Source organism: Toxotes jaculatrix, chromosome 4 (genome assembly GCF_017976425.1).
Source record: "Toxotes jaculatrix isolate fToxJac2 chromosome 4, fToxJac2.pri, whole genome shotgun sequence".
In the NCBI taxonomy this organism is placed as follows: domain Eukaryota; kingdom Metazoa; phylum Chordata; class Actinopteri; family Toxotidae; genus Toxotes; species Toxotes jaculatrix.
The window spans coordinates 18,450,128-18,471,921 of record NC_054397.1 but is presented as its reverse complement, the minus strand read 5'-3'; the positions used below and the strand labels follow the sequence as shown (position 1 = coordinate 18,471,921).

Below are 21,794 nucleotides of genomic sequence, written 5' to 3'. Positions count from 1 at the left end.
CAAGGAAACTACTCCAAACAAAATGGGATTTGGATGAAAATGGATATTTGAGTATCATAGTTCGATAATGAGTAAATACTGGAGTCTAGTATACTCACTGCAATGCTACATCTGTTTGCTGAGCATCAAGATAAGGAAAGTCGCAGTGAAAACAGACAAGCAGCAAACAGTTACACTAAAATTAGGTCAAACTTGTTGACAATTAACTCTCAGATTTATTAAATGTGCAAGTCAAATCAAATTTTCATCAAGTACAAAAACCAAACCTCACAATTCTCTGAACAGCTTATTCAATAACGTTATTTGTACTGCAAACTTCATACAGAGATGCGAATCAAAGCGTTTCACAAAACAATTTCTAAACTAAAAAACTATTACGCTTTCAAAATTATTGTACTCTACTGAGTCAGAATGTAATGAATAGTGAAATAAAAAGACACCAATTTAAAAAAACGACCAGCTAATGTAGTAAAACTTGAAAAAGAAAGAAACACATGCACACATGCACGCAAGCATGCACGCACGCACACAAAAAAACCCTTTACATTACAGTACATCTGAGGATTATTGGTTTCAAAAAGAGAAACTGAAGTGGGCTGAAAGTACTTCACATTTGAATAGTACTTGATTGGCATTTGGAGCTCTTCCCCTTAAACCCAACCAAGTTGTTTTTGTGCCTAAACAAAACTTAACAAAACTGTGACTGTGCAGTAACCATGTCAATGAACATCCAGTACGTCTGCCATAGTGGCACTGTTTCATGTGACGCTTCTATGGGTTACCTCAGAACATATTCTATGTAACAGCCTATCTGGTCCTTTTGATCAGTGGACTTAATGTGGGGGTTTCGGAGAAGTGAGTCATGGCAGTGACATTGCATTCAGCTGCATCGATTTCCTGTTGACCTACATGCTATTAAGCTTCCTCTTTTTTTCTTTTTTTTTTTGCACATTTTTTTTGTATTTATATTCCATACACTCTTCTTCTTTTTCTGCACTTTATCCTTTTTTACTGTTTTTCTTGTGAGCCACCTAACAAGTAAATTTCCCCGCTGTGGGATCAATAAATTCTTATCTTATTTCTCTTATCTTTCCTTTCTGCTTTGTTTATTGTTTTGTGTGTGGGGTTGCATGGCTAACTTTGTGAAAACTACTCTAAGTTTTAAAACTAAGATGAAAAACTAAAATTAAAACTATGGTGAAGACGTGTATTATGAGGACATTTGGGACAGTCCTCACCACTTCAAAGGACTGTTCGATGGTTACAACACTTGTTCCTCATTCACAGAACCATGCAAAATCACAGAACAGCTAAAACATTACATTACAAACATTATATCACTACATTTACGTTTAAAAAATTATATATGATAGAAGAAAGTGCCTTTTTATCCATTTTGATCACAGTAGCCACCTTCAGCTTACCTGTGGTGGCTGAGCTAGGAAATAGAGAGATTCACCGTCATTACTTTCAGATTGATTTGGTTCATATTTCCCAGTGGGTTCGGTTTGCTGTTTGGGTAGTTGAGCAACAGAGTACACCAAGTCACTCCGGGGATCTGTGACTCCGTTATCTGCACATGCCCTTCTTGGATTGACCTCAGACTTGGATGCTGAATTTAAAGAAACGTTTTTTGAATGCTTGGCACTCTCAGCTGCTAATTCAGTGTCTTGGTGGTAGTAACAATTAGCATAGAGATTGTCTGGATCAGTGTCAGTAAAGACGTGGAGAGCATAGGCAGCTAAAGGTGGGCTCTCAGGTTGGTGGTCTTCAATTCTGACTTCATCATATCCAGCTTCCTTGAAATAAGAAACAGTAGAAAAAGCAGCTGTCATCATCAACATCATCAGGAATTAACTTGAGTCCGAAGTAGAACACATTAATTAAAGCATTAACTAAAAAGAGAACTTCATTGTGAATTATTTGTATTATATGTATTCTTTGTTACTTACAAAATAATGCATTTAGCAAAAATCCATTAAAGAAGCTACATTTTACACACAATGCACTGTGGATTCAAAGGCTCTTTGATCTTTATTTTATTCCTTTACTTAATATTTACTTTATTTCAACACAACTTTACGGAGCCCCTTTGGTGATATTGGGAAAAAAAAAAATTATGCGTGGCCACAAGATAATAACGCGAGGCCATGAGATCATAATGCGTGGCCACGAGATCGTAACACATGGCCACGAGATATTTAATGCGTGGCCACGAGATCATAATACATGGCCACGAGATAGCGTTATGATCTCGTGGCCTCACATTATTGTTTTCTTATCCAATGTCACCAGAGGGGCTCTGTACAACTTTTTAAGTTTTGGCAATTTTTATAAATACATGACGCCATAGTAACAAAGGCTGTTCAGTACACATTATTTGAGGGGTCACACATATGACTAACTCAAAAGCAACTCTAACACTTAATCTGTGATTTCAAAAATATGCCATCATTGAGTCTGTCCATTTACCTGCAGGCAACAAGGAAGAAGACTTGAACATGCTTAATAATGTCATTATGTGGATTCTTGTATATTCCCCTAATAATTCAAGAAATCTTACATGCTGGAATTCATGCAAATTCATGTACGATTACCATAGTTTTACACACAATGGATAGAAAAGATCACGTGGTGTATAATGCTTTGGTTAATGTGTTGTTCATCATGCATAAGTAATGCATTTTCCAGAAGGTATACAAAGGCAACTGGATTTGCTTGAGGTTCTTGAAGATTTTTCCCCTCTCATCTGAAAGGCTTCTTCTCATTTACTTCCTGCCCACAGGGCAGGACAATGACTCACATGTGACCTCAGTGACTCCAAAGGTGTTTAGAACTGAAGAAGCCTTTCAGATGAGAGACAAAGTGTCTTCAAGAACCTCAAGCAAATCCAGTTGCCTTTGTATACCTGTTCAAAATACTATAATGACTGAGAATCTTCACAGACATAAGTAATACATGAACTCATGATAATTCACATACCTTTATGTATATATATCTATAAAGTGTTACCAAATATAGAAACACGGTAAAAAGGACATTTAAAAAAAAAAAAAAGGTTAAACAGGTATAATATATCATCTTGTTATTGAAGATGATGCCAAGATTTCTGCTATTTCTTAAGTGATATTGAGAAATAGGGAGCAGATAGAGTCCTCTCATTTCTTCACACATCAACTCACACTTTTTCACGCATGCTGTGTGTGCAGGACACAAGAATCCTAGAGCCTGAACCTCCACACAGTGTTGGAATCAAAATGAAGAAAAAAAAAAAAACACTCACCCCTTGTGTGTCCTCTTGTTGACCATCAGAACTTGACGCTATGAAAAACATATTGGACAACATTTGTTAATATGTCTCGTGGAGGCTTTACTGAAGTTGCCACATGTATGAAGTGTGTGTGGGTCTTACTCTGTTGTTTCTTCATCATCTTCCTCATAAGCTTCATTAGGACCATCAGTATGGTTATTATAACAGTGGAACCTATAATTAAATATGGTACACTTCCTGTTCAAAGAAAGAGAAAGGGGAAGACAGATGAAAAAAAGCTTCATCCCTACTTATCACACTGAACACAGTTTGCTCCCAACATCCCCTTTACACAGTTCAGCCACTATATTCAAACTTTTAACTGCTTTTACTTTTGTGGTTCATTGGTATAAATGGATCTTTATAGTACTTGCTGTTCAACAGTTATGTGAATAGAAACTCAATGACTTGAAATCTGACAGTGAAGAAAATTAAAGGAAATATCAATATCAGAATTGGACTGAAGCACTAAGGGATCAAAATTAGGGGGGCAAGCTACTGAGACTTGTAAATTTGGCAATAGGGTATTTGAACATTCATTAAATCATTCTGAAAAGTAATATACAGAATTTATTTTGCTACTCATTAAAACTCAGAGCATTTAGGATACCACACTGTCTTAATGGTTCTGTCTTAATTTGTCTTTATTTGCTATTACTACAAATCAGAATGGCATTGATTAACCATTAGTAAAATATATTTTTTAACACATTAATGACCATGCTGCAGTAGTATATAAAATCAATATTTTTATTTATCAGTCAATTATGTATCAAAATCAAATGAGTGCACTTGCCGGCTCCTGCTGTTGTTGATCCAGTAGCTGTTGTTGTATGAAGGGTGGTGTACGACGTAAACATGTCAGTAATAATATCCGAGGTGCTTGAAGACATAATGAAGTTGCTCAGAACAGACAGTGGCACCGTAGACCCAACAGTGGTACTTTTAGCAGTTGTTGTGGGATCTGGAAGCAGAAAATAACAGACAAAATAATCATTCATCAAATATGACTCTGATTAACAGACGGTATTTGGTTGAAATCAAATGGGAGAACTAAAACTTACCATCTATAACTTGAAGATGCATATCTATATATGAATCAGAGCCAAATCTCTCCAATCCACAAATATATTTTTTGGAGTCTGACATTTGAAGATTAGTGAAGGTCACATTTAAACCTTGTCGTGTGTTAGTTAAGTATATTCTGTCCTTACGTTCAGTCTTTCCAAATGCTGCTTTGATGATGATGTCTTTGTCTTTTGAGCATGGACTTTGACAAAGATACTTAACATTATTTTCTGTATTAGTCCAAACGTTCCAGTCTGAGCAAATGAATGTCACACTTTTCCCAACATGGCCATTTCTGGAGAGAGTCTTCACCTCCACAATAGTCAGAGCTAAAAATGAAAATCAAGGAAACAGTTTTAAACAGTCACATTGTCAGTGCATAAATAACTTGAAATATAATATAACTTCTTTTTAATTAACTAACTAAATGAATCATTTAGCAAAACAAACAGAAATTCAGCCAACAGCTACAGTAGGTGCAGATACAGAAATCAAAACTCACCTGAAAGAAGACAAGAATAAATGTAGATTTTTATCATGATGAAAATTACGAGCAACAAACAAAAAAGCAAATGAAAATAAATGAACAGGTCAGTCCAACCACAGTGTTTATAACTTCCCCTTCGCTTTCCTCACACTCAGGTCACAGCTCCTCCTCCTTGCCTTTGAATACACACACACACACAATTTGTGCAACATCCTGTATGTTAAATGAGCTGCATCTGTTTCCAAAGTGAACCACAGCGGCATTATGGTTAGTAGATACAGCCCAGAATAAAAAAAAATGAATAAATCTTTGCTTAAGAAAACTGAACATTATTTTTCATTTAGTGCAATGAAACAATAAACTTAAGCCATTTCTTTTTTACATTCTTATCTTCCAATACACCATATCACCATTCATTTGATAGTGATGCAATAGCCCCTGCTGCATTGATCATTCAAAGTTGTGAAGTAGTTAAGAAGTGTGCCATTCTCTGTTGGAGAGTGTGAGATTGCTGTCGACCTGGTCTTTATTCTCCATAGATAAGTGCAGTAATTGGTAGACTTCATCAGGACCTGCACTCTGTGGGAAAATAACAAGTTTGATGTATGTTATCAAAGTGGAACCAAATCAAACAGAATGAAAAAACAAAACAAAAAGTTCATTAAAATTGAAAACTGATAATGCATTGGTGCATGTGAGAACAAGTGATCAAAAATGGCATCAAGGTTAGTAACCTCAGGTCAAAGTGGAAAAAGTTGTATTGCAAAGGTAGACAATTACTATAGGAGAAAACTATTAAAACAAAAAAACAACACAAACAAAAAACAAACACCACACAACACATATAATGGGCAGACACAGAAGGCTAAAATGCTCCTCCAAAGCAGTTTACATCAAGTGAAATTCAGAAATATAACTCTCTCTATCAGATAATTTTGTCAGAGTCACGACCGAGGCAACCCGGAACACGAGGGAAGAGAGGACCCAAATGCAAAAACCCTCAAGACAGGCAGATGAGCAAACTAAAAGTTTACTTTTAATAAAACCAAAATCACTGGAAGAGTCCAGGGCCAGGGAACAAAACTTAAAGTAAAAATCATCCGCACAGGAGAAAAAGACTTAAGAACAAGGAAGGTAAGTCCACAAGTGGGAAAATGCAAGGTAGAGGTACATGAATGAATACGGGGACTTGACAAGGCAGAAGCACACACACGGAACCAACACAGATAAAAACACAGGTGCAGACTCGGGTACATGCACAGACAAACTGACAAGAACACAGGGAAACAACAAGACTTAAATACACAAGGCAATGGGCAACAGGTGACACCAATTAGGGCGGGGCAGACAATCACAAAAGGAGGGAAAAACCAGACAAAGACAGGAAGTAGAACAAGACAAGATACACAAGGGCTATGACTTCAAAATAAAACAAACTACTAACAAAACTTAAGAAACTAAACAAGAGTCCAAAAATGTCCAAATGTCCACAAAAGAGTTCAAAACAAAACAAACTGGTTCAGAAAACAGCCCCCTTAGGGGCTGGTCATGACAAATTTAGCATGTGTCAACTAAACTTCAAAGTGGCTGACATTTTCAAAGCCACAGTGGCACAGCTCATAACACACTTGACCACATACAAAGAAAAGTCTTTCAGCACATAAAGAGGCCAACCAACTTTAGAAAACATGTTTTTAAATTTACTATTTTTTTTTTTTAACATATCATGTCATATCATCATTCATATGATAGTGATGCCATAGTCCCTGCTGCAGTGATCATTCAAAGTTGTGAAGTAGTTAAGGGCATACTCTTTTGGAGAGTGTGAGGGTGCTGTAGAATTGGTCTTTATTCTCCATAGATAAGTGGGGTGATTGGTAGACTTCGTCAGGACCTGCACTCTGTGGGAAAATAACACATTTGATGTATGTTATCAAAACAGAACCAAATTAAATAGAGTGAAAAAACAAAGCAAAACAAAAATTTCATTAAAATGTAATTGAAACTGATAGTGCATTGGTGCACGTGAGAACAAGTGATGCCAAAATGGTATCAAGGGTGGTAACCTCAGATCAAAGTGGAAAATATTGTATTGCAAAGGTAGACAAGTACTATAGGAGAAAACTATAAAAACAAAAAACACAAATAAATGAAAAACAAAAACACGTATAATGGACAGACACACAAGGCTGAAATATTCCTCCAAAGCAGTTTACATGAAGTAGAATTCAGAAATATAAACTACTCTCTCTATCAGATAATTTAGCATGTGACTGTCATATCATCATTCATATGATAGTGATGCAATAGCCTCTGCTGCAGTAATCATTCAAAGTTGTGAAGTAGTTAAGGGCATACTCTTTTGGAGGGTGTGAGAGTGCTGTAGACTTGGTCTTTATCCTCCTTAGAAAAGTGGAGTGATTGGTAGACTTCATCAGGACCTGCACTCTGTGGGAAAATAAGATGTTTAATGTATGTTATTAAAGTAGAACCAAATTAAATAGAGTAAAAACAAAAGTGATTAACTCTCTATATATTATATACTATATAGCTAGCAATTTCCAAGAAAAAAAAAAAAACACTCACCCCTTGTGTGTCCTCTTGTTGACCATCAGAATTTGAAGCTATGAAAAACATATTGGACAACATTTGTTGATATGTCTTGTGGAGGCTTTACTGAAGTTGCCACATGTATGAAATGTGTGTGGGTCTTACTCTGTTGTTTCTTCATCATCTTCCTCGTTAGCTTCAGTACGACCATCAGTATGGTTATTATAACAATGGAGCCTATAATTAAATATGGTACACCTGTTCAAAGAAAGAGAAAGAGGAAGACAGATGAAAAAAAGCTTCATCACTGCTTATCACACTGAACACAGTTTGCTCCCAACATCCCCTTTACACAGTTCAGCTACTACATTAAAACTTTTAGCTGCTTTTACTTTTGTGGTTTATTGGTGTAAATGGATCTTTATAGAACTTGCTGTTCAACAGGTATGTGAATAGAAACTCAATGACCTGAAATCTGACAGTGAAGAAAATTAAAGGAAATATCAATATCAGAATTGGATTGAAGCACTAAGGGATCAAAATTATGGGGGCAAGCAACTGAGACTTGTAAATTTGGCAATAGGGTATTTGAACATGAACTTATTATATCATTCTGAATTTGTTGTTACTACAAATCAGGATGGCATTGATTAACCATTAGTAAAATATATTTTTTAACACATTAATGACCATGCTGCAGTGGTATATAAAATCTATATTTTTATTTATCAGTCAATTATGTATCAAAATCAAATGAGTGCACTTGCCGGCTCCTGCTGTTGTTGATCCAGTAGCTGTTGTTGTATGAAGGGTGGTGTACGACGTAAACATGTCAGTAATAATATCCGAGGTGCTTGAAGACATAATGAAGCTGTTCAGAACAGACAGTGGCACCGTAGACCCAACAGTGGTACTTTTAGCAGTTGTTGTGGGATCTGGAAGCAGAAAATAACAGACAAAATAATCATTCATCAAATATGACTCTGACTAACAGACGGTATTTGGTTGAAATCAAATGGGAGAACAAAAACTTACCATCTGTAACTTGAAGATGCATCTCTATATATGAATCAGGGCCAAATCTCTCCAATCCACAAATATATTTTTTGGAGTCTGACTTCTGAAGATTAGTGAAGGTCACATTTAAACCTTGTCGTGTGTTAGTTAAGTATATTCTGTCCTTACGTTCAGTCTTTCCAAATGCTGCTTTGATGATGATGTCTTTGTCTTTTGAGCATGGACTTTGACAAAGATACTTAACATTATTTTCTGTATTAGTCCAAACGTTCCAGTCTGAGCAAATGAATGTCACACTTTTCCCAACATGGCCATTTCTGTGGAGAGTCTTCACCTCCACAATAGTCAGAGCTAAAAATGAAAATCAAGGAAACAGTTTTAAACTGTCACATTGTCAGTGCATAAATAACTTGAAATATAATATAACTTCTTTTTAATAGTCGTCCATCTTATTATTTGTGATGGCAAAACAAAAAGTAACTAACTAAATGAATAATTTAGCAAAACAAACAGAAATTCAGCCAACAGCTACAGGATTCATACACCAGCTACAGTAGGTGCAGATACAGAAATCAAAACTCACCTGAAAGAAGACAAAAATAAATGCATTTTTTTATCATGATGAAAATTACGAGCAACAAACAAAAAAGCAAATGAAAATAAATGAACAAGTCAGTCCTACCACAGTGTTTATAACTTCCCCTTCGCTTTCCTCACACTCAGGTCACAGCTCCTCCTCCTTGCCTGTGAATACACACACACATTTGTGCAGCATCCTGTACATTTAAGCAACTATAAATAAAAAAAGTGTAGGACTGAGAGAAGTTTTTCTTCCCTATTGAAATGGCTGTTGTCTCAGGATGTCTATGACAACATCTGCTGTCCACTGCTGGCCTTACGAGCTGCGACATTTTACCTGAATGAATGACGCTACTGGATTATCCAAACTGAAAACTGATCCTCTCATGTCATCCCACATCAACTCACACTTTTTCATGCATGCTGTGTGCGCAGGACGCAAAAATCCTAGAGTCTGAGCCTCACACTAGCTGACAGGATGTATTTATAAGTAATTCAAGCTACTGTGGGAGAGCCCCAGAAACTACCCTCCACATGGTGCCAGAATCAAAATGAAAAAAAAAAAAAAAAGCAAAAAACAAAAACCACTCACCCCTTGTATGTCTTCTTATTGACCATTAGTGCTTGACACTTATGAAAAGTTTCAGTAGGGTCATCAGTATTGACAGACTCCTATGTCTTTTGTGGAATGGTCACAACCAGCAAAAAAACCCACAAGACATCTATTATCTTTTCATTGGACATTTGAATTTTACTGCTGTCTTTTAAAAAACCCCTTTGTATCAAGAATTTCAACTACTGAGAGCTTCTACTCATGTCTAGTTAAATATGTTTTTCATTCATCCCTTCTTTAATTTTATGTCTCACCTTAATGTTCCTACTGCAGAAGTACTGGAGTTATTGTTACCAGCTATGACAGTATAGCTGTCTTTTCAGAAAGGAAATGTTGGAACAGTTTAAGCGCATGACACACCACCCAGTGGCGGTTTTTGGCACGGGTGAACCAGGCAGCCACCCGGGCATCACATGGAGGGATGCACAACCACGTGAAAAAAAAATAAAATCTGCGACACTAAGCGGTTTTCTATTATCTATCATATTGCTGTTTGGGGATTTGGCAAATTGGCGCCCCCTGAGGGGAAAGGGGAGGGGGCAGCGGGGGACAGTTCACCTCTGGGTCTCTCCCAAATGGAACGGAAAAAGCCGGGGGGGTCCACTGTATAGAGGACGCTTTTCAAAGCTAAAGATGATCAAGTCGTACCTGAGGTCAACCATGTCTCAGTAACGGCTCACTGGCCTTGCTGTCATCAGTATCAATCATTCAATACGGGAGCAGGTTTCATATGATGACCTTATTGATTATTTTGCATCAAGGAAGGCCAGAAAGGTCAGGTTTTAGTTTTTGTTTGCTGTTCTCAGTGCAATAGTGTTATAATTAGATTTCCTCTAGTGTGTTTTCAGTGTGCCCAGGGAGTAATTTAATGTAGAACCGCCACTGACACCACCACTCCACCAACTATAAAAACACAGCAAACAATGGTTTTACATCTGACTCTCAACATTAAAGTGTACTAATTTGGTTTACAATAGTGTTATGTTATGTTAACTTCCTCATTTCAGTTAAGCTAAAGTTTACTTCTCTTTTGACTTTCTCAGAACATGAAGGATCATTTTCATGGATCCGTATTTTTCATACACTCTCTTTCACCATGGCGTCATTTTACAATCATTATTTCTGTGGAGTCTACCCATATAGGTACAACATCTACTTCCTGCTCCATGTATGTCTCCAAAAGTAAAGTTGGAGAAACATCCATCAGCTCCATGTTTAATAGTAAGCTAAAACCCTTCCTCTTTGATAAATCTTATACTTTGGGTTGGCTCATGCTTTTCTTGAACCATCCCCTGGTTAAGCTGCAATAGGCTTAGACTTCCCATCATGCACTGAGCTCCTCTCTTCTCCTCTCCCTCTCTTTCTGTTCACATTCATATCACATTAATGCTGACCCTAACCCCTTTCTCGTCTCTCTTCTGTCACTCTCTGCAGGTTCATCTGCCCTCGGAGCTGTAGAGATTGGATCTGCGGCTGTGGGCCACCTACTGCCCCCATTATTAGTCACAGTAACTATTTTTCTTAGTCCTGTTATTGTCTTCGGAATATTTCTAGCCCCTCCCAAAAACCCAGCTGGCCAAGGCAGACGGCTGCGCACCATGAGCCGGGTTCTGTTCAAGGCTTCAACCTGTTAAAAGGCAGTTTTTCCTTGCCACTGTTGCCAAGTGCTTGCTCTTGGGGGAAAATGTTGGGTCTGTGTAGATAATATTATTAAGAGTACAGTCTAAACCTGCTCTATATGAAAAGTCTTGCCTTGAGATAACTTGTTAAGATTCCGCACTATATAAATAACATTGACTTGACTTTCCTTAACTTGCATGCCTGTCTGTCCTGCAAGAGGGACCTCTCCCCTGTAGCTTTTCTTGAGATTTCCTACTTTTTTTTCTCTGTTACAGTTAAATAACCTTGACTTGACTTGAAATTTACTTGACTGGCACCCCCATCTTTTCTGTGTCGAGACTTGTTTGACAACTGAAGACTTTAAGTTGCTATTCAATACTTGGGATTTGACTTACTTGGAAAACTTTTTTGAAGGGCTTCCCCACAGTACTAAACACTGCATGCACTGAATAAACATATTCTTTTTTGTTATCAGGCTGATGATGCAGTGAAAAAAAGGAAGAAACAAAGAGAATGACTTGTGCCTGATTCGTGCTCTGCCCATTCATTTGGCAATATGGCTGGTTAACTGTATTTTCTTTCTTTTTTTTAGGCAGAAGCTGTAAACAGATATCCCACACAGTTTCTGACTTTATAGACTGCACATCAACACAACTACAGGAGTCAGACAGAAACATCCTGAGATTGCAGTACTAGATCACACAGATCATCAGGACATTTCTTTTATTTCCTCTCCACATCACTGAACTCCCCCTGGACCACTGTACTTCACTCTGGAGCCACAACAAATAGATTTTATTTTCAGAACTGAAATTTCAGATTTTCATTTTTCTCACTGGATAATTAAACTAAGTAGAAAATCTGTGCTTCACTTGGGTAAACAGCATTATTTTGGGAAGTCATCAGTTTATGCATTCGTAAACAGAAAATTCTCACTTGACAATGCTACATGATGAGTCAACCACTGTCATGCTGTCATTCAAGTAAAGGGACAATACATTTATTTATCAGCAATGTTTCATTTGCACTGTATATTCTCCCAGACATTGTTCATACGAAGGGCAGCAAAATCAAATCAAATCACCGGGTGTCGATTTTTTTTTCCTGAAAAAGCTGGCGACCAAGTGATTCAGACAAGGCAGCTACAGACTGACTGTTTGTGTTCAACAGCCAATCAGAGCTTGTTTCTCTGCCAATGCAATTTCATAAACACTAATTTTACCTGGCAAATGGAAAATGGACAAGAACTGAATTTTAAACCACTCAGAACATTGTATTTCAGTTTTAATCATCATTCCCAAAATCATGTTCTTGATTATTGATTGTTTAAGGGTCAAATCAAAGGAAAAACAAACAGACATAAACCGTTATTTTCAATTCACTTCACATTGCCAATTCTTTTAGGTCCATTTTACAATGACGGTTTGGCAACTCTGTAGCCAGAACAAGCTGAACAACGGGGCATTTAGTTTTCATGAGGCACCCGGATTTGAAACATGATTGGAAAATCTGCTTTACAGGGTAAAAATGCCAGTACTGCTGAATGACCAGAAAACCCAGACCGCTTTCAGTACCAGTCCTAACATTATGCTCAACCAACCATGCTTTGATAAATAAACACATAACAAACTGTCAAGAGTCTTGTTTCAGTCCTGTTTATGTTAGCCACTCTGCTTCAGTCTCCTGTCTCACTCCACCCGCACCCCAGATGTCCTTGTACTGTTGTTACTTGCCTGCCTGCCAAACTGTCCCGTTTGCCTGTAAGCCTGGTCTTCATCATTTTTTCTGTTGAGTTTTCTATTAAGTTAAGTAGCTTCACTGCACCAACCTGCCTGAGTGTGTGCCCTCCTTGGGTGCCTCCTGCTTGTGCTCCTACCACCAACAATGACAGCAAACTCACTAATCAAACAGTCCAGCCCTAACAGAAAAACTGACTCACTAAATGTCTGCATCAGAGCACATCACAACATAGCTTCACATGAGTGATCAAGTGGGAATAGTACTGCAGTTCTCATTAATGCTACCCCCCATGACTGCAAAGGATCCCTGGGAATTAAGGCTGTTTTCTGACGAAATGCAGAGAATGTTCTAGAGCACAATCTGTGAGAAAGCTGTTGTAACAGTTGCTGGCTCATTATGTTGTCTGACAGTTCAGAGTTCAGAGTCTTCTTAGAAACCCATTGCAGTTGGTGTACAGACTCCTGCTACAAGTCTATTTGTGCTCCTGGACGGATGATAGTATTTAGTGAAATTTTCCACATTATTTGTAACATTTTACAGAAGACCTGTGAATGTGAGAATGCTAATTGTGAATATGTGGACTCTTTGTTTTTTTATCAGGAAGATCCAGTTTAATTTTGCTTTCAAATAAGCCATTTTTGAATGAAGTGCTTTATCCATGGTGTGCTACAGATTAGTTATATGCCAAGATTTGTTTATTTTAGCCAGCCTTTTGCTCATGTTGCTAGATTTCACTAAAAAAAATGTGAAAATGTGAAGATGATAATGGTGACTCCTCCATTATGTTCTAGTAAAACAAGCGTAGAGATTAGTGTAGGTTTCTTCTTGTGCTTTTACCATTACCACTGTTTTTATGCCATCTCCACCATTTTTGTTAAACCTCAGGTAATCTCACATAGCAAATGGTGTTTCTGTTCTTCACAAAGAATATGCTTCATGTTAAAAATAATCATTTAACATAAATGTCGATGGTCATACAGAGCATACTGTAAGCAGTATGCTAATGAGCCATTTTTTTCTGTCATGTAGTTGAAGTTTTGCTAGTTATCTCCTTACTACGAACCATCCTGCTACTCAAGTGGCTGTACAAAAAAAAAAAAAGCTTTGCTTCAGGAGGTTTAAAAGCCCAAGTTCTCACATCTTAATAAATCATTACAACTTTATTGTCCACCTATATAACTAAGAAATTAGGGTGCATGTTTACAACTCACAAAAGAAGTTGAGTCTCATTTGTTTGAGCTAATGTGATAGATGAGCTCTCTATGGATTATGCAGCAAAAACCTTTAAGATATTACAAATGGATGCAGTGTTTCTTATCCAATTTTCCAATTCATTGGTTTCAAAATTTGCAAGATTGAATGTGCAAATTAGAGTGTCCATGCATACAATTAGTTCTCTCTGTGTTCTGTATTGTTACAAGAAATATTCAGAGGGTTTTGATTCATGTCAGTAGACAAAAGTCACTTTTAGTCAAGACTATTATGGACTACTAATCACCGTCAAGCTGCATTGAGGCAAATACCAGCCTCTTGACAAGGAATACCTCCCCTCATTGCCTACCCCAAACTGGCTAAATCTCAACCCTAGGCTTCGTGTGATACTTGTGGTGGGTATTTACGCACTGCATTGCCAGCAATAATCATGCAGGCAATGGCTCAGCCCGACAGCCCGGTAAAGCAACCATGAACTGGCGACCTACCTGCAGCAGCGGATGTGCCCCCGAGACAACTGCTCTCGCCACGTTCTCACCACACTATATCCAAAAAAAACCCCCAAAACAAATGGACCCAATCCCTAAAGGAAAGTGCCCCACAGCCTGCTGGAGAATTCCCTGTCCAAAAGTGTATCTAGACGGTGACACCAATTTCCTGATCAGTACACAAATCACACAAAATGGCTGCCAGAAAGCACATTGTGTAGCTCCCCCAATGAACACAAAGCCAACAGATCAAAATATCCACACAAACTGCCCAAAATACAAATCACAACCAAAACCAGCATATGGCTAGACCAAAACCAACAAAACAAACAAAAAAAAAAAATCATACCACTCCAGGTCCACTTCCTAAGGCAACAAACAAATCCTACTACAAAATAACCTTAAATGGACGAGCCCCCATTTGTCATGACCTGGCTCAAAAGGTCACAACAAAAAGGGAGACAACACCATGTACACACTACTGGAGTCAGTAGTGTAAGGTGTGCATGAGTGAAGAGTGTGAGTATGCAGGTGTTGAATGATGTGAAACAAAAGCAAAAGGTGAACTCAAAACAACATAATCAGACCAAACCAAACATGTGGTGTGCCTGTGGACAGAGAAAGGGAGAGGATGAGCAATCAATTGCAGTGGCTTAAATAGACTCTGCACCAGAGCCCAGGTGTGAGCCACTCAAGACACCTGCAGACAGGAGGAATAGACACACCCAGAGCGTGTCACACATAAAGACAAGACACACCCAAAGGATGGCGCACATGGGGAATCACATGAGACAACTGGTCATTTTTGTGGTTGGAACACAAAGTGGCCCAAGTGAAAAGCTATCTAAACTGCATCTCGTAGTGTTACAAAATAAGATTCCAATCAATTCATCTTTATAGGTGTAATCAAAGTGCAGCTGCAGTGTATTAAAGACCGTCAACAAGTTTTCAATAGCTGCACCTGGAAATGAATAAAGAGATCACAAATGGCACAGTATTATAACTTTAAAAACATAAGTTGAAACACTGTAAAATGAAGTGATGTGAAATTAAGTGTGAAGAGGCGCTGAGCACAGAGATCTCCAGTAAAAGGAAAATTTTCACTGACAGAAAATGTAATTACTTTAATGATTAATGCATAAATGTAATGACATTGTTACTAGTGGCAGATAAAAAAAAATATCAAAAGGTAGAGTGACAAGAAAAAAAAAAGAAAAAGTCTGATGACTGTTGACTGTTGTTGAAGAGTTGAAGACAGTGAATATCGAAAGTCACAAGTAAAGAGAAAGAGCGAGACAAGGTAGGAGGCTGTATGCCATGATGAATCATCTCTGTGTTTTTTTCCCATTAGTTCAAGACTGCTGCAACCCAGAATAACAACATAACAATTACTTGTGTTGCAGCCTGTTATTAAGAATACCTTGATCAGAAAAAAGGGCTATATGAAGAACAATTTTATAGGGGAGTTGCAGGACCCTAGTATTTTTGACTACTCGACCCCCTCCTCCATGTAAATCAAAGATGTGAGATAACATATTGTATTTGATAGTTGTTGGTGGCTGCTTTGTGTTTATAGAGCAGGAGATACGTGTGATATAGTTTGGTACATTTCATAGGTTCAAGTTGTGAAACAGTATAGGAAGCAATCAAAAGTACACAAGACCAGACAAAAAAAGACAAAAGGATTCCAAGAAAAGGAAGGCGGGGGGTAATAATAATGTTAAGGAAGCACAGAAATGGATGTTGGAATATTATGTTTCTATACTACTATTTTGCAATAGCAAATATGCTTTGAAAGAATTTGCTAAGATGTTCAGGGACCCAGGATTGATATCCAGATTTGTATACGCAATAACAATTGTTTCAGTAAAAGTTAAATCTATTAGACATCATGAATGTTTTGCCTGTAAATTCTCATTGGGTAAGTACACCTCTAAAGCCAACAAAGTATTAAAAATGAAATGCAGTAGTGAAATACTGTGGACATGTCAGTAACATATTGAGTTATAGGTTATAGGTTGTAATCATCATGGGAGCATTTTCATTTCTCTTAGGAACACATTTAACATAAACTGACTCTAGTTAGAAAAATACAAGCAATAATTAAACTTTTTACAACACTGAAGACTCCAGAGATTCTCTTTAAAAACAATATTATTTTATTTTATATTTTATTGATATTGTTATATACATGGCATAATTTGTGCTTTTTTATTATCAAGAATAAAACCATAAGGGAACACATCAGAAAATTAAACTTTAAACCAGGATTGAATTGTTCTTTTTTTTCAGCTGGATATACTGAGTTCTACAAAACCAGGAGAGAAAGGGAGGAAAAAGACAGAAAACTAAATAGATAGATAGGTAGACTGATAAATAGTTTGTCCAGAGACACTTGCAGATGGTCCACTGTGGGTAGTGTGAACTTTCAGACTGTGATGTGCTTTTACCAACAGCAGCAAAGGCACCTGTGTATCGCTTTGTTTTAAAAAAGAAAGTACGCCTCAGGGCCTTACTCCAGCTGAGTCCATACACATACAATCAAATCCATCCATAATTTCCTCCAGGGGGAGTTCTGTCACTCAAATTTGCTGATTTCCGATGATTTCTAGGTGTTGTAGAGGTTGGGCGCTAAGGTAGTCAGCTTGAGGCCATTCACATCAATTCCCCCATCTGAGACATATTGAGACTGTATATATAATATATAAAAACGCTTCCAAATCACCACCTTACCCTGGTGGAGAGGTTTGCGTGTGTGCCCGGTGATCTTACTTGGAAACTGTGTGTGTGTGTGTGTATAGGTGTGTGTGTTTGCTTCTGGTGTGTCTGGGTGGGATCCAGGAAAGGGCACTACCTGGGGACTCTACAGTCCTCATCAGGGACTTCAATGCTCATGTGGGCAACAATGAAAAAAAACTGAAGGGGCATGATTAGGAGGAACGGCCGGTCTGATCTGATGTTTTGTAATTGGAATTCTGTGCTTGTCATGTATTGGCCATAACAAACACAGTGTTCGAGCATAGGATGGTTTACAAGAGTACTTGGAACCAGAACATCCTAGGCCTAAGATCGATGATGTGATGGTAATATCAGATCTGCAGTTGTATGTCTTGGACACTTGGGTGAAGAGAAGGCAGAGCCGTCAACTTTTCACCACCTGGTCGTTTTGGTGGTGGTGGGGTCCAAGACAAGGGGTGGTGGTAGGATCCAAGGTGAGATCTGACCGCTGGACAGAGCTGGTAAACACAAACATGAAGTGAGGATGAGATGAGAACACCTATCTGAGGCCCCTGTCAGCAAATTCTTCAACTTCCACCTCCAGAAGAACTTCTCATCCATCCTGGGGGAGGTTGGAGGCATGGAACCCGAGTGGGCCATGTTCAAAGCCTCCATTGTGGAGGCAGCTGTTCAGAGTTGCAGTCAGAAGGTCATATCTGCCTTTCATGGCGGCGACCTGAGAACCCGCTGGTGGACGGCAGCAATGAGGGATGCCATCAAGCTGAAGGAGGAGGCTTCTTGGGCATGATTGGCCTGGGGGTCTCCTGAAGGCGGGGGGTTACCGAAAGGCAAGAGGGGTTGTGGTTGTGGTGGTTGCAGATGCAAAACCCCGGTGTGTTAGGAGTTTGGGGAGGCAATGGAGAAGGACTTCCTGAGTCGTCTGATGGTTCTGGCAAACCATCAAACAACTCAGGAAGGAACAGCAAGGCCTGGATTAAGTTCAGCATGGAGGAGAACTGGGGATATCGTTGGGCGGTGGAACGTCTTGAGGAACACCTGAACCCGATCAACATGTTGTCTGAGGAGGAGGCAGAGTTTGTGAGAGATAGTGGGGAAGCCTCACTCATATCGGAAGTCTCTGAGGTAGTCAAGAGGCTCCTCAGCAGCAAGGTGCCAGATGTGAAGGAGGTTTGCTCTGAGATGCTGAAGGCTCTGGACATTGTTGGGCTGTCTTGGCTGACACGTCTTTTCAGTGTCGCATGTAGGTTGGAGACAGTGCCTGTGGACTGGCAGACTGGGGTGGTGATTCCCATATTTATAAAAAAGGTGGACCGGAGAGTATGCTTTAATTAACTGTGAGTAATTTATTTTATTTAATCACGCTGTTCAGCCTTCCCTGGAAAACTTATGCCAGGATGCTAGAAAGGAGACTCAGACTGACAGTCAAACCTTAGATTCCAACCCAGATGAAGGACCAACTCTTCACTCTTCCAAGGCTACTTGAGTGGTGATGGGAGTTTGTCCATCCGCTCTACATACTTTATGTTTTGTGGACTTGCAGAAGGCTTACAAACATGTCCCTCTGGGGGGCTTGTCACTGATCCTGTTTCTGATTTTCATGGACAGGATCTCAAGGTGCAGCCAGGGGGGAGGAGAGTGTCCTGTTTGGGGAACTAAGAATCACTTCTCTGCTTTTACAGATGATGTGGTTCTTTTTGCTTCATCAAACTATGACCTACAGCATGCACTGGGACTGTTTCAGCGTGCACTGGAACAGTTTGCAATTTGTGAAGCAGCTGGGATGAGAGTCAACACCTCCATGTTTGAGGCCATGGTTTTCTGCTGGAAAACGGTGGATTGCTCTCTTTGAGTTCAGAGTGAACTGCTGCCTCAAGTGAAGGAATATGAAGCATTTCTGGGTTCTGTTCATGAATGAGGGTAAAACGAAGCATGAGATTGACAGGTGGATTGGTGCAGCGTCAGAACTAATGCAGGCACTGTACCAGACTGTTGCGGTGAAGAGGGAGTTGAGCCAGAATGCAAAGCTTTTGATTTATGAGTTGATCTAAATTCCAACCCTCACCTATAGTCATGAGCTTTTGGTGGTGACCGAAAAAATGATATCCCTGACACGAGCAGGTAAAATGAGTTTTCCTCCGCAAGGTGACTGGCCTCACCCTTATAGACAAGTTAAGGAGCTGAAACATTCAGAGGAAGCTCAGAGTAGAGATGCTGCTCTTTCGCATTGAAAGGAGCCAGTTGAGGTGCTTTGGCCATCTGATCAGGATGCCTCTGGGATACCTTCCACTGAAGGTTTTCCAGCCATATCCCACTGGCAAGGGACCCTGGGTAGACCCAGAATATGCTGGAGAGACTACTTATCTGGACTGGGAGCACCTTGGGATCCCCCAGGAACAGCTGGAAAAAACTGCTGGGAGAGAAGGATGTCTGGAGTACCTTGTTTAACCTACTGTCACTGCAACCCGATTCCTGATAAGCAGCAAAAAAATGGATGCATGGACATATAAAAAAAACCCTCCAAAATCATCTTTTGAACCCTCTTGACTTTTTATGCTTATGCTACTGAACTTTTGAAAGGGGGAATAATGTAAGAGTGGAGGGACAATCTTCCTAACATTTGAGTTCGTGATGTCCAGAGGAGATCATAAAGTGAGGACATAGCAAAAAAGACATGGAAACAACAAGATCATGTGCCAAGTGGTTAAAAGATGAAGCATAACATGAGAAAAATTTTTAAATTTAACTGCTGGAAAGAAAACTGAGTGAAGAGTGAAGAAGTAAAGTCAAGCAGAAGAGGGAACAAAAAGGAGCATGGAAGCAAAAGCAGAAATGTGTTTCAATGACAGAAAAAGAGACATGACTGAGAGGAAGTGTAACACATGGCAAGAAGAGCAGAAAATTCATGCAAAATGAGTGGAAAAAAAAAGTCTGACAGACAAGGAACACAGGATGAAGATGTATAATACCCCATAACAGGACTGAAATTGGTCTGGCCACTGCCTGACTGCAGCCTCTGCCTGATTGGAGGTTTGGCCCCACATTGCAAAATGGTCTGTCTGCCTTAGCACCCACCTGAGCCTTAATTTAACCTAAGACTTATGACTCACTTTGCTCTTTTTTTTTAAATATTCCATTTGCTTCTGTACTGTGGAAGCCAAAAGATGTGGGAACAGAGGGTGTGGGGTAAAAACCTGGTACTTCTGGGATGGTTTCTAAAAAATGTTTTAACTTGTCCAGTGGAAAAAAGCACATTTCAATGTTTTGTGTTTTTTTTCTTTTGTGTTTTTTTTTTTTTTTAACCAGACCGGTGGAAGAAAGTGGATAGAGAGAACGGCATTTTCTTTACCAGTCCAGTGCCAGTAAGTGCATTCACAGAAAAAAATAATTAGAGAAATAACAGAAGATAAAGGGGAAGAGCAGCTAAACATGGAAAGATAAAGCATTACAGAGACATTGAAAGGAAAAATGACCATGATATAAAGAGATAATAAGTAAAATATTCAATGTGAAAGAGAGAAAGAAAGAAAGAAGAGGACTAAAAGAAAATTTGAAGCAAAAATTAGAAAATGTATGAGGGAACAAGCTGGTGAATGCAAGGCTGAAGCACAATTATTTGCATTAGTTTTCCTATGAAAAGAGGGGTCAGAGAACATAGTCACTATCAGGTGCAGATTAATGTGGAAGGGTCAAACTTCAACATTTGGGTTGAAAGACTAGGGGGGAGGAGGGGGAAGGCCTTTCTGGTATAGATTGGTCCATTAGCTAGCCTTAGCTTCCCACTAGACTAAACCATTATCTGATTTATCTGTTAGCTACCTGCAGGGCTAAACCAAAGTCCTCACTGATGTCTGTTAGCCAACTGATAGATAAACCCAGTCGTTGACCATATCCCTGCTGGCGAGTTTGCAGTCCATTGCATCTGTCTATCAGAACAAAAGCAGGGGCAAGTTTTCCAGGACATTTTGGTCAAACACACAATTCTCTTTGTTTGTTGGAGAGTTTGCTGTTCTCAGGCCACTCCCAAGTGTAATCCTTGTGACTTTCAGAAACCATCATGGCAGGAATTCAACAATGGAAAAGACAGCCAACGAGAGTCCTGGAGTGAGACTGGCCATCCATGTCCATGAGTGGTCTTAGCACACAAGCCAACCTTGTTGGCTTTTTCTTTCTGCCAAGTCATCCGTCATCTTGACTAGCATTAGCTACTGACCAATCCATATTAATCTGGTCGGTGAGCTGGCTTTTCACCAAGCTCTAGTCCGTGTTGATTCGGTCCTTTAGCTGGCATTAGCTTCACACCAAACCACAGTCCATGTTGATTTGGTCTGTTAGCAATCAACAGCTTTCTGCTAAGCCGTAATCCATATTATT

The 21,794-nt window shown here is 39.1% G+C and overlaps 2 protein-coding genes across 3 annotated transcripts; both read right to left on the bottom strand.

Moving 5' to 3' along the window:
- Nucleotides 1–195: 195 nt before the first annotated feature.
- LOC121180136 lies at nt 196–5,048 on the bottom strand. 2 transcript variants are annotated; one of them, XM_041035300.1, is made up of 6 exons: nt 4,881–5,048; nt 4,375–4,707; nt 4,107–4,274; nt 3,413–3,508; nt 3,284–3,321; nt 196–1,799 (listed from the first exon to the last, which is right to left on the bottom strand). In XM_041035300.1, exons 1-6 carry the CDS (start codon nt 4,915–4,917, stop codon nt 1,416–1,418), a joined length of 1,056 nt encoding a protein of 351 aa, XP_040891234.1. In that variant the 5' UTR covers nt 4,918–5,048; the 3' UTR covers nt 196–1,415. The 2 variants fall into 2 exon arrangements, with proteins under 2 accessions (XP_040891234.1, XP_040891236.1); XM_041035302.1 differs by having other exon boundaries at nt 4,525–4,707.
- LOC121180137 lies at nt 5,048–8,761 on the bottom strand. The gene is made up of 7 exons (XM_041035303.1): nt 8,451–8,761; nt 8,183–8,350; nt 7,581–7,673; nt 7,452–7,489; nt 7,224–7,313; nt 6,677–6,766; nt 5,048–5,444 (listed from the first exon to the last, which is right to left on the bottom strand). Exons 1-7 carry the CDS (start codon nt 8,470–8,472, stop codon nt 5,337–5,339), a joined length of 609 nt encoding a protein of 202 aa, XP_040891237.1. The 5' UTR covers nt 8,473–8,761; the 3' UTR covers nt 5,048–5,336.
- Between the last annotated feature and the right edge of the window lie 13,033 nt (nt 8,762–21,794).

What these genes read in the sequence shown, in the direction of transcription:
- LOC121180136 (XM_041035300.1), bottom strand. Translation starts at nt 4,917, where the DNA reads ATGATAAAAATCTACATTTATTCTTGTCTTCTTTCAG. An exon ending in TTATTCTTGTCTTCTTTCAG is followed by an intron (nt 4,708 to 4,880) that starts GTGAGTTTTGAT and finishes TTTCATTTTTAG; the next exon opens with CTCTGACTATTGTGGAGGTG. An exon ending in GATGATGAAGAAACAACAGA is followed by an intron (nt 3,322 to 3,412) that starts GTAAGACCCACA and finishes TGTTTTTCATAG; the next exon opens with CGTCAAGTTCTGATGGTCAA.
- LOC121180137 (XM_041035303.1), bottom strand. Translation starts at nt 8,472, where the DNA reads ATGCATCTTCAAGTTACAGATG. An exon ending in GCATCTTCAAGTTACAGATG is followed by an intron (nt 8,351 to 8,450) that starts GTAAGTTTTTGT and finishes TTCTGCTTCCAG; the next exon opens with ATCCCACAACAACTGCTAAA. An exon ending in ATCAACAACAGCAGGAGCCG is followed by an intron (nt 7,674 to 8,182) that starts GCAAGTGCACTC and finishes TTCTTTGAACAG; the next exon opens with GTGTACCATATTTAATTATA.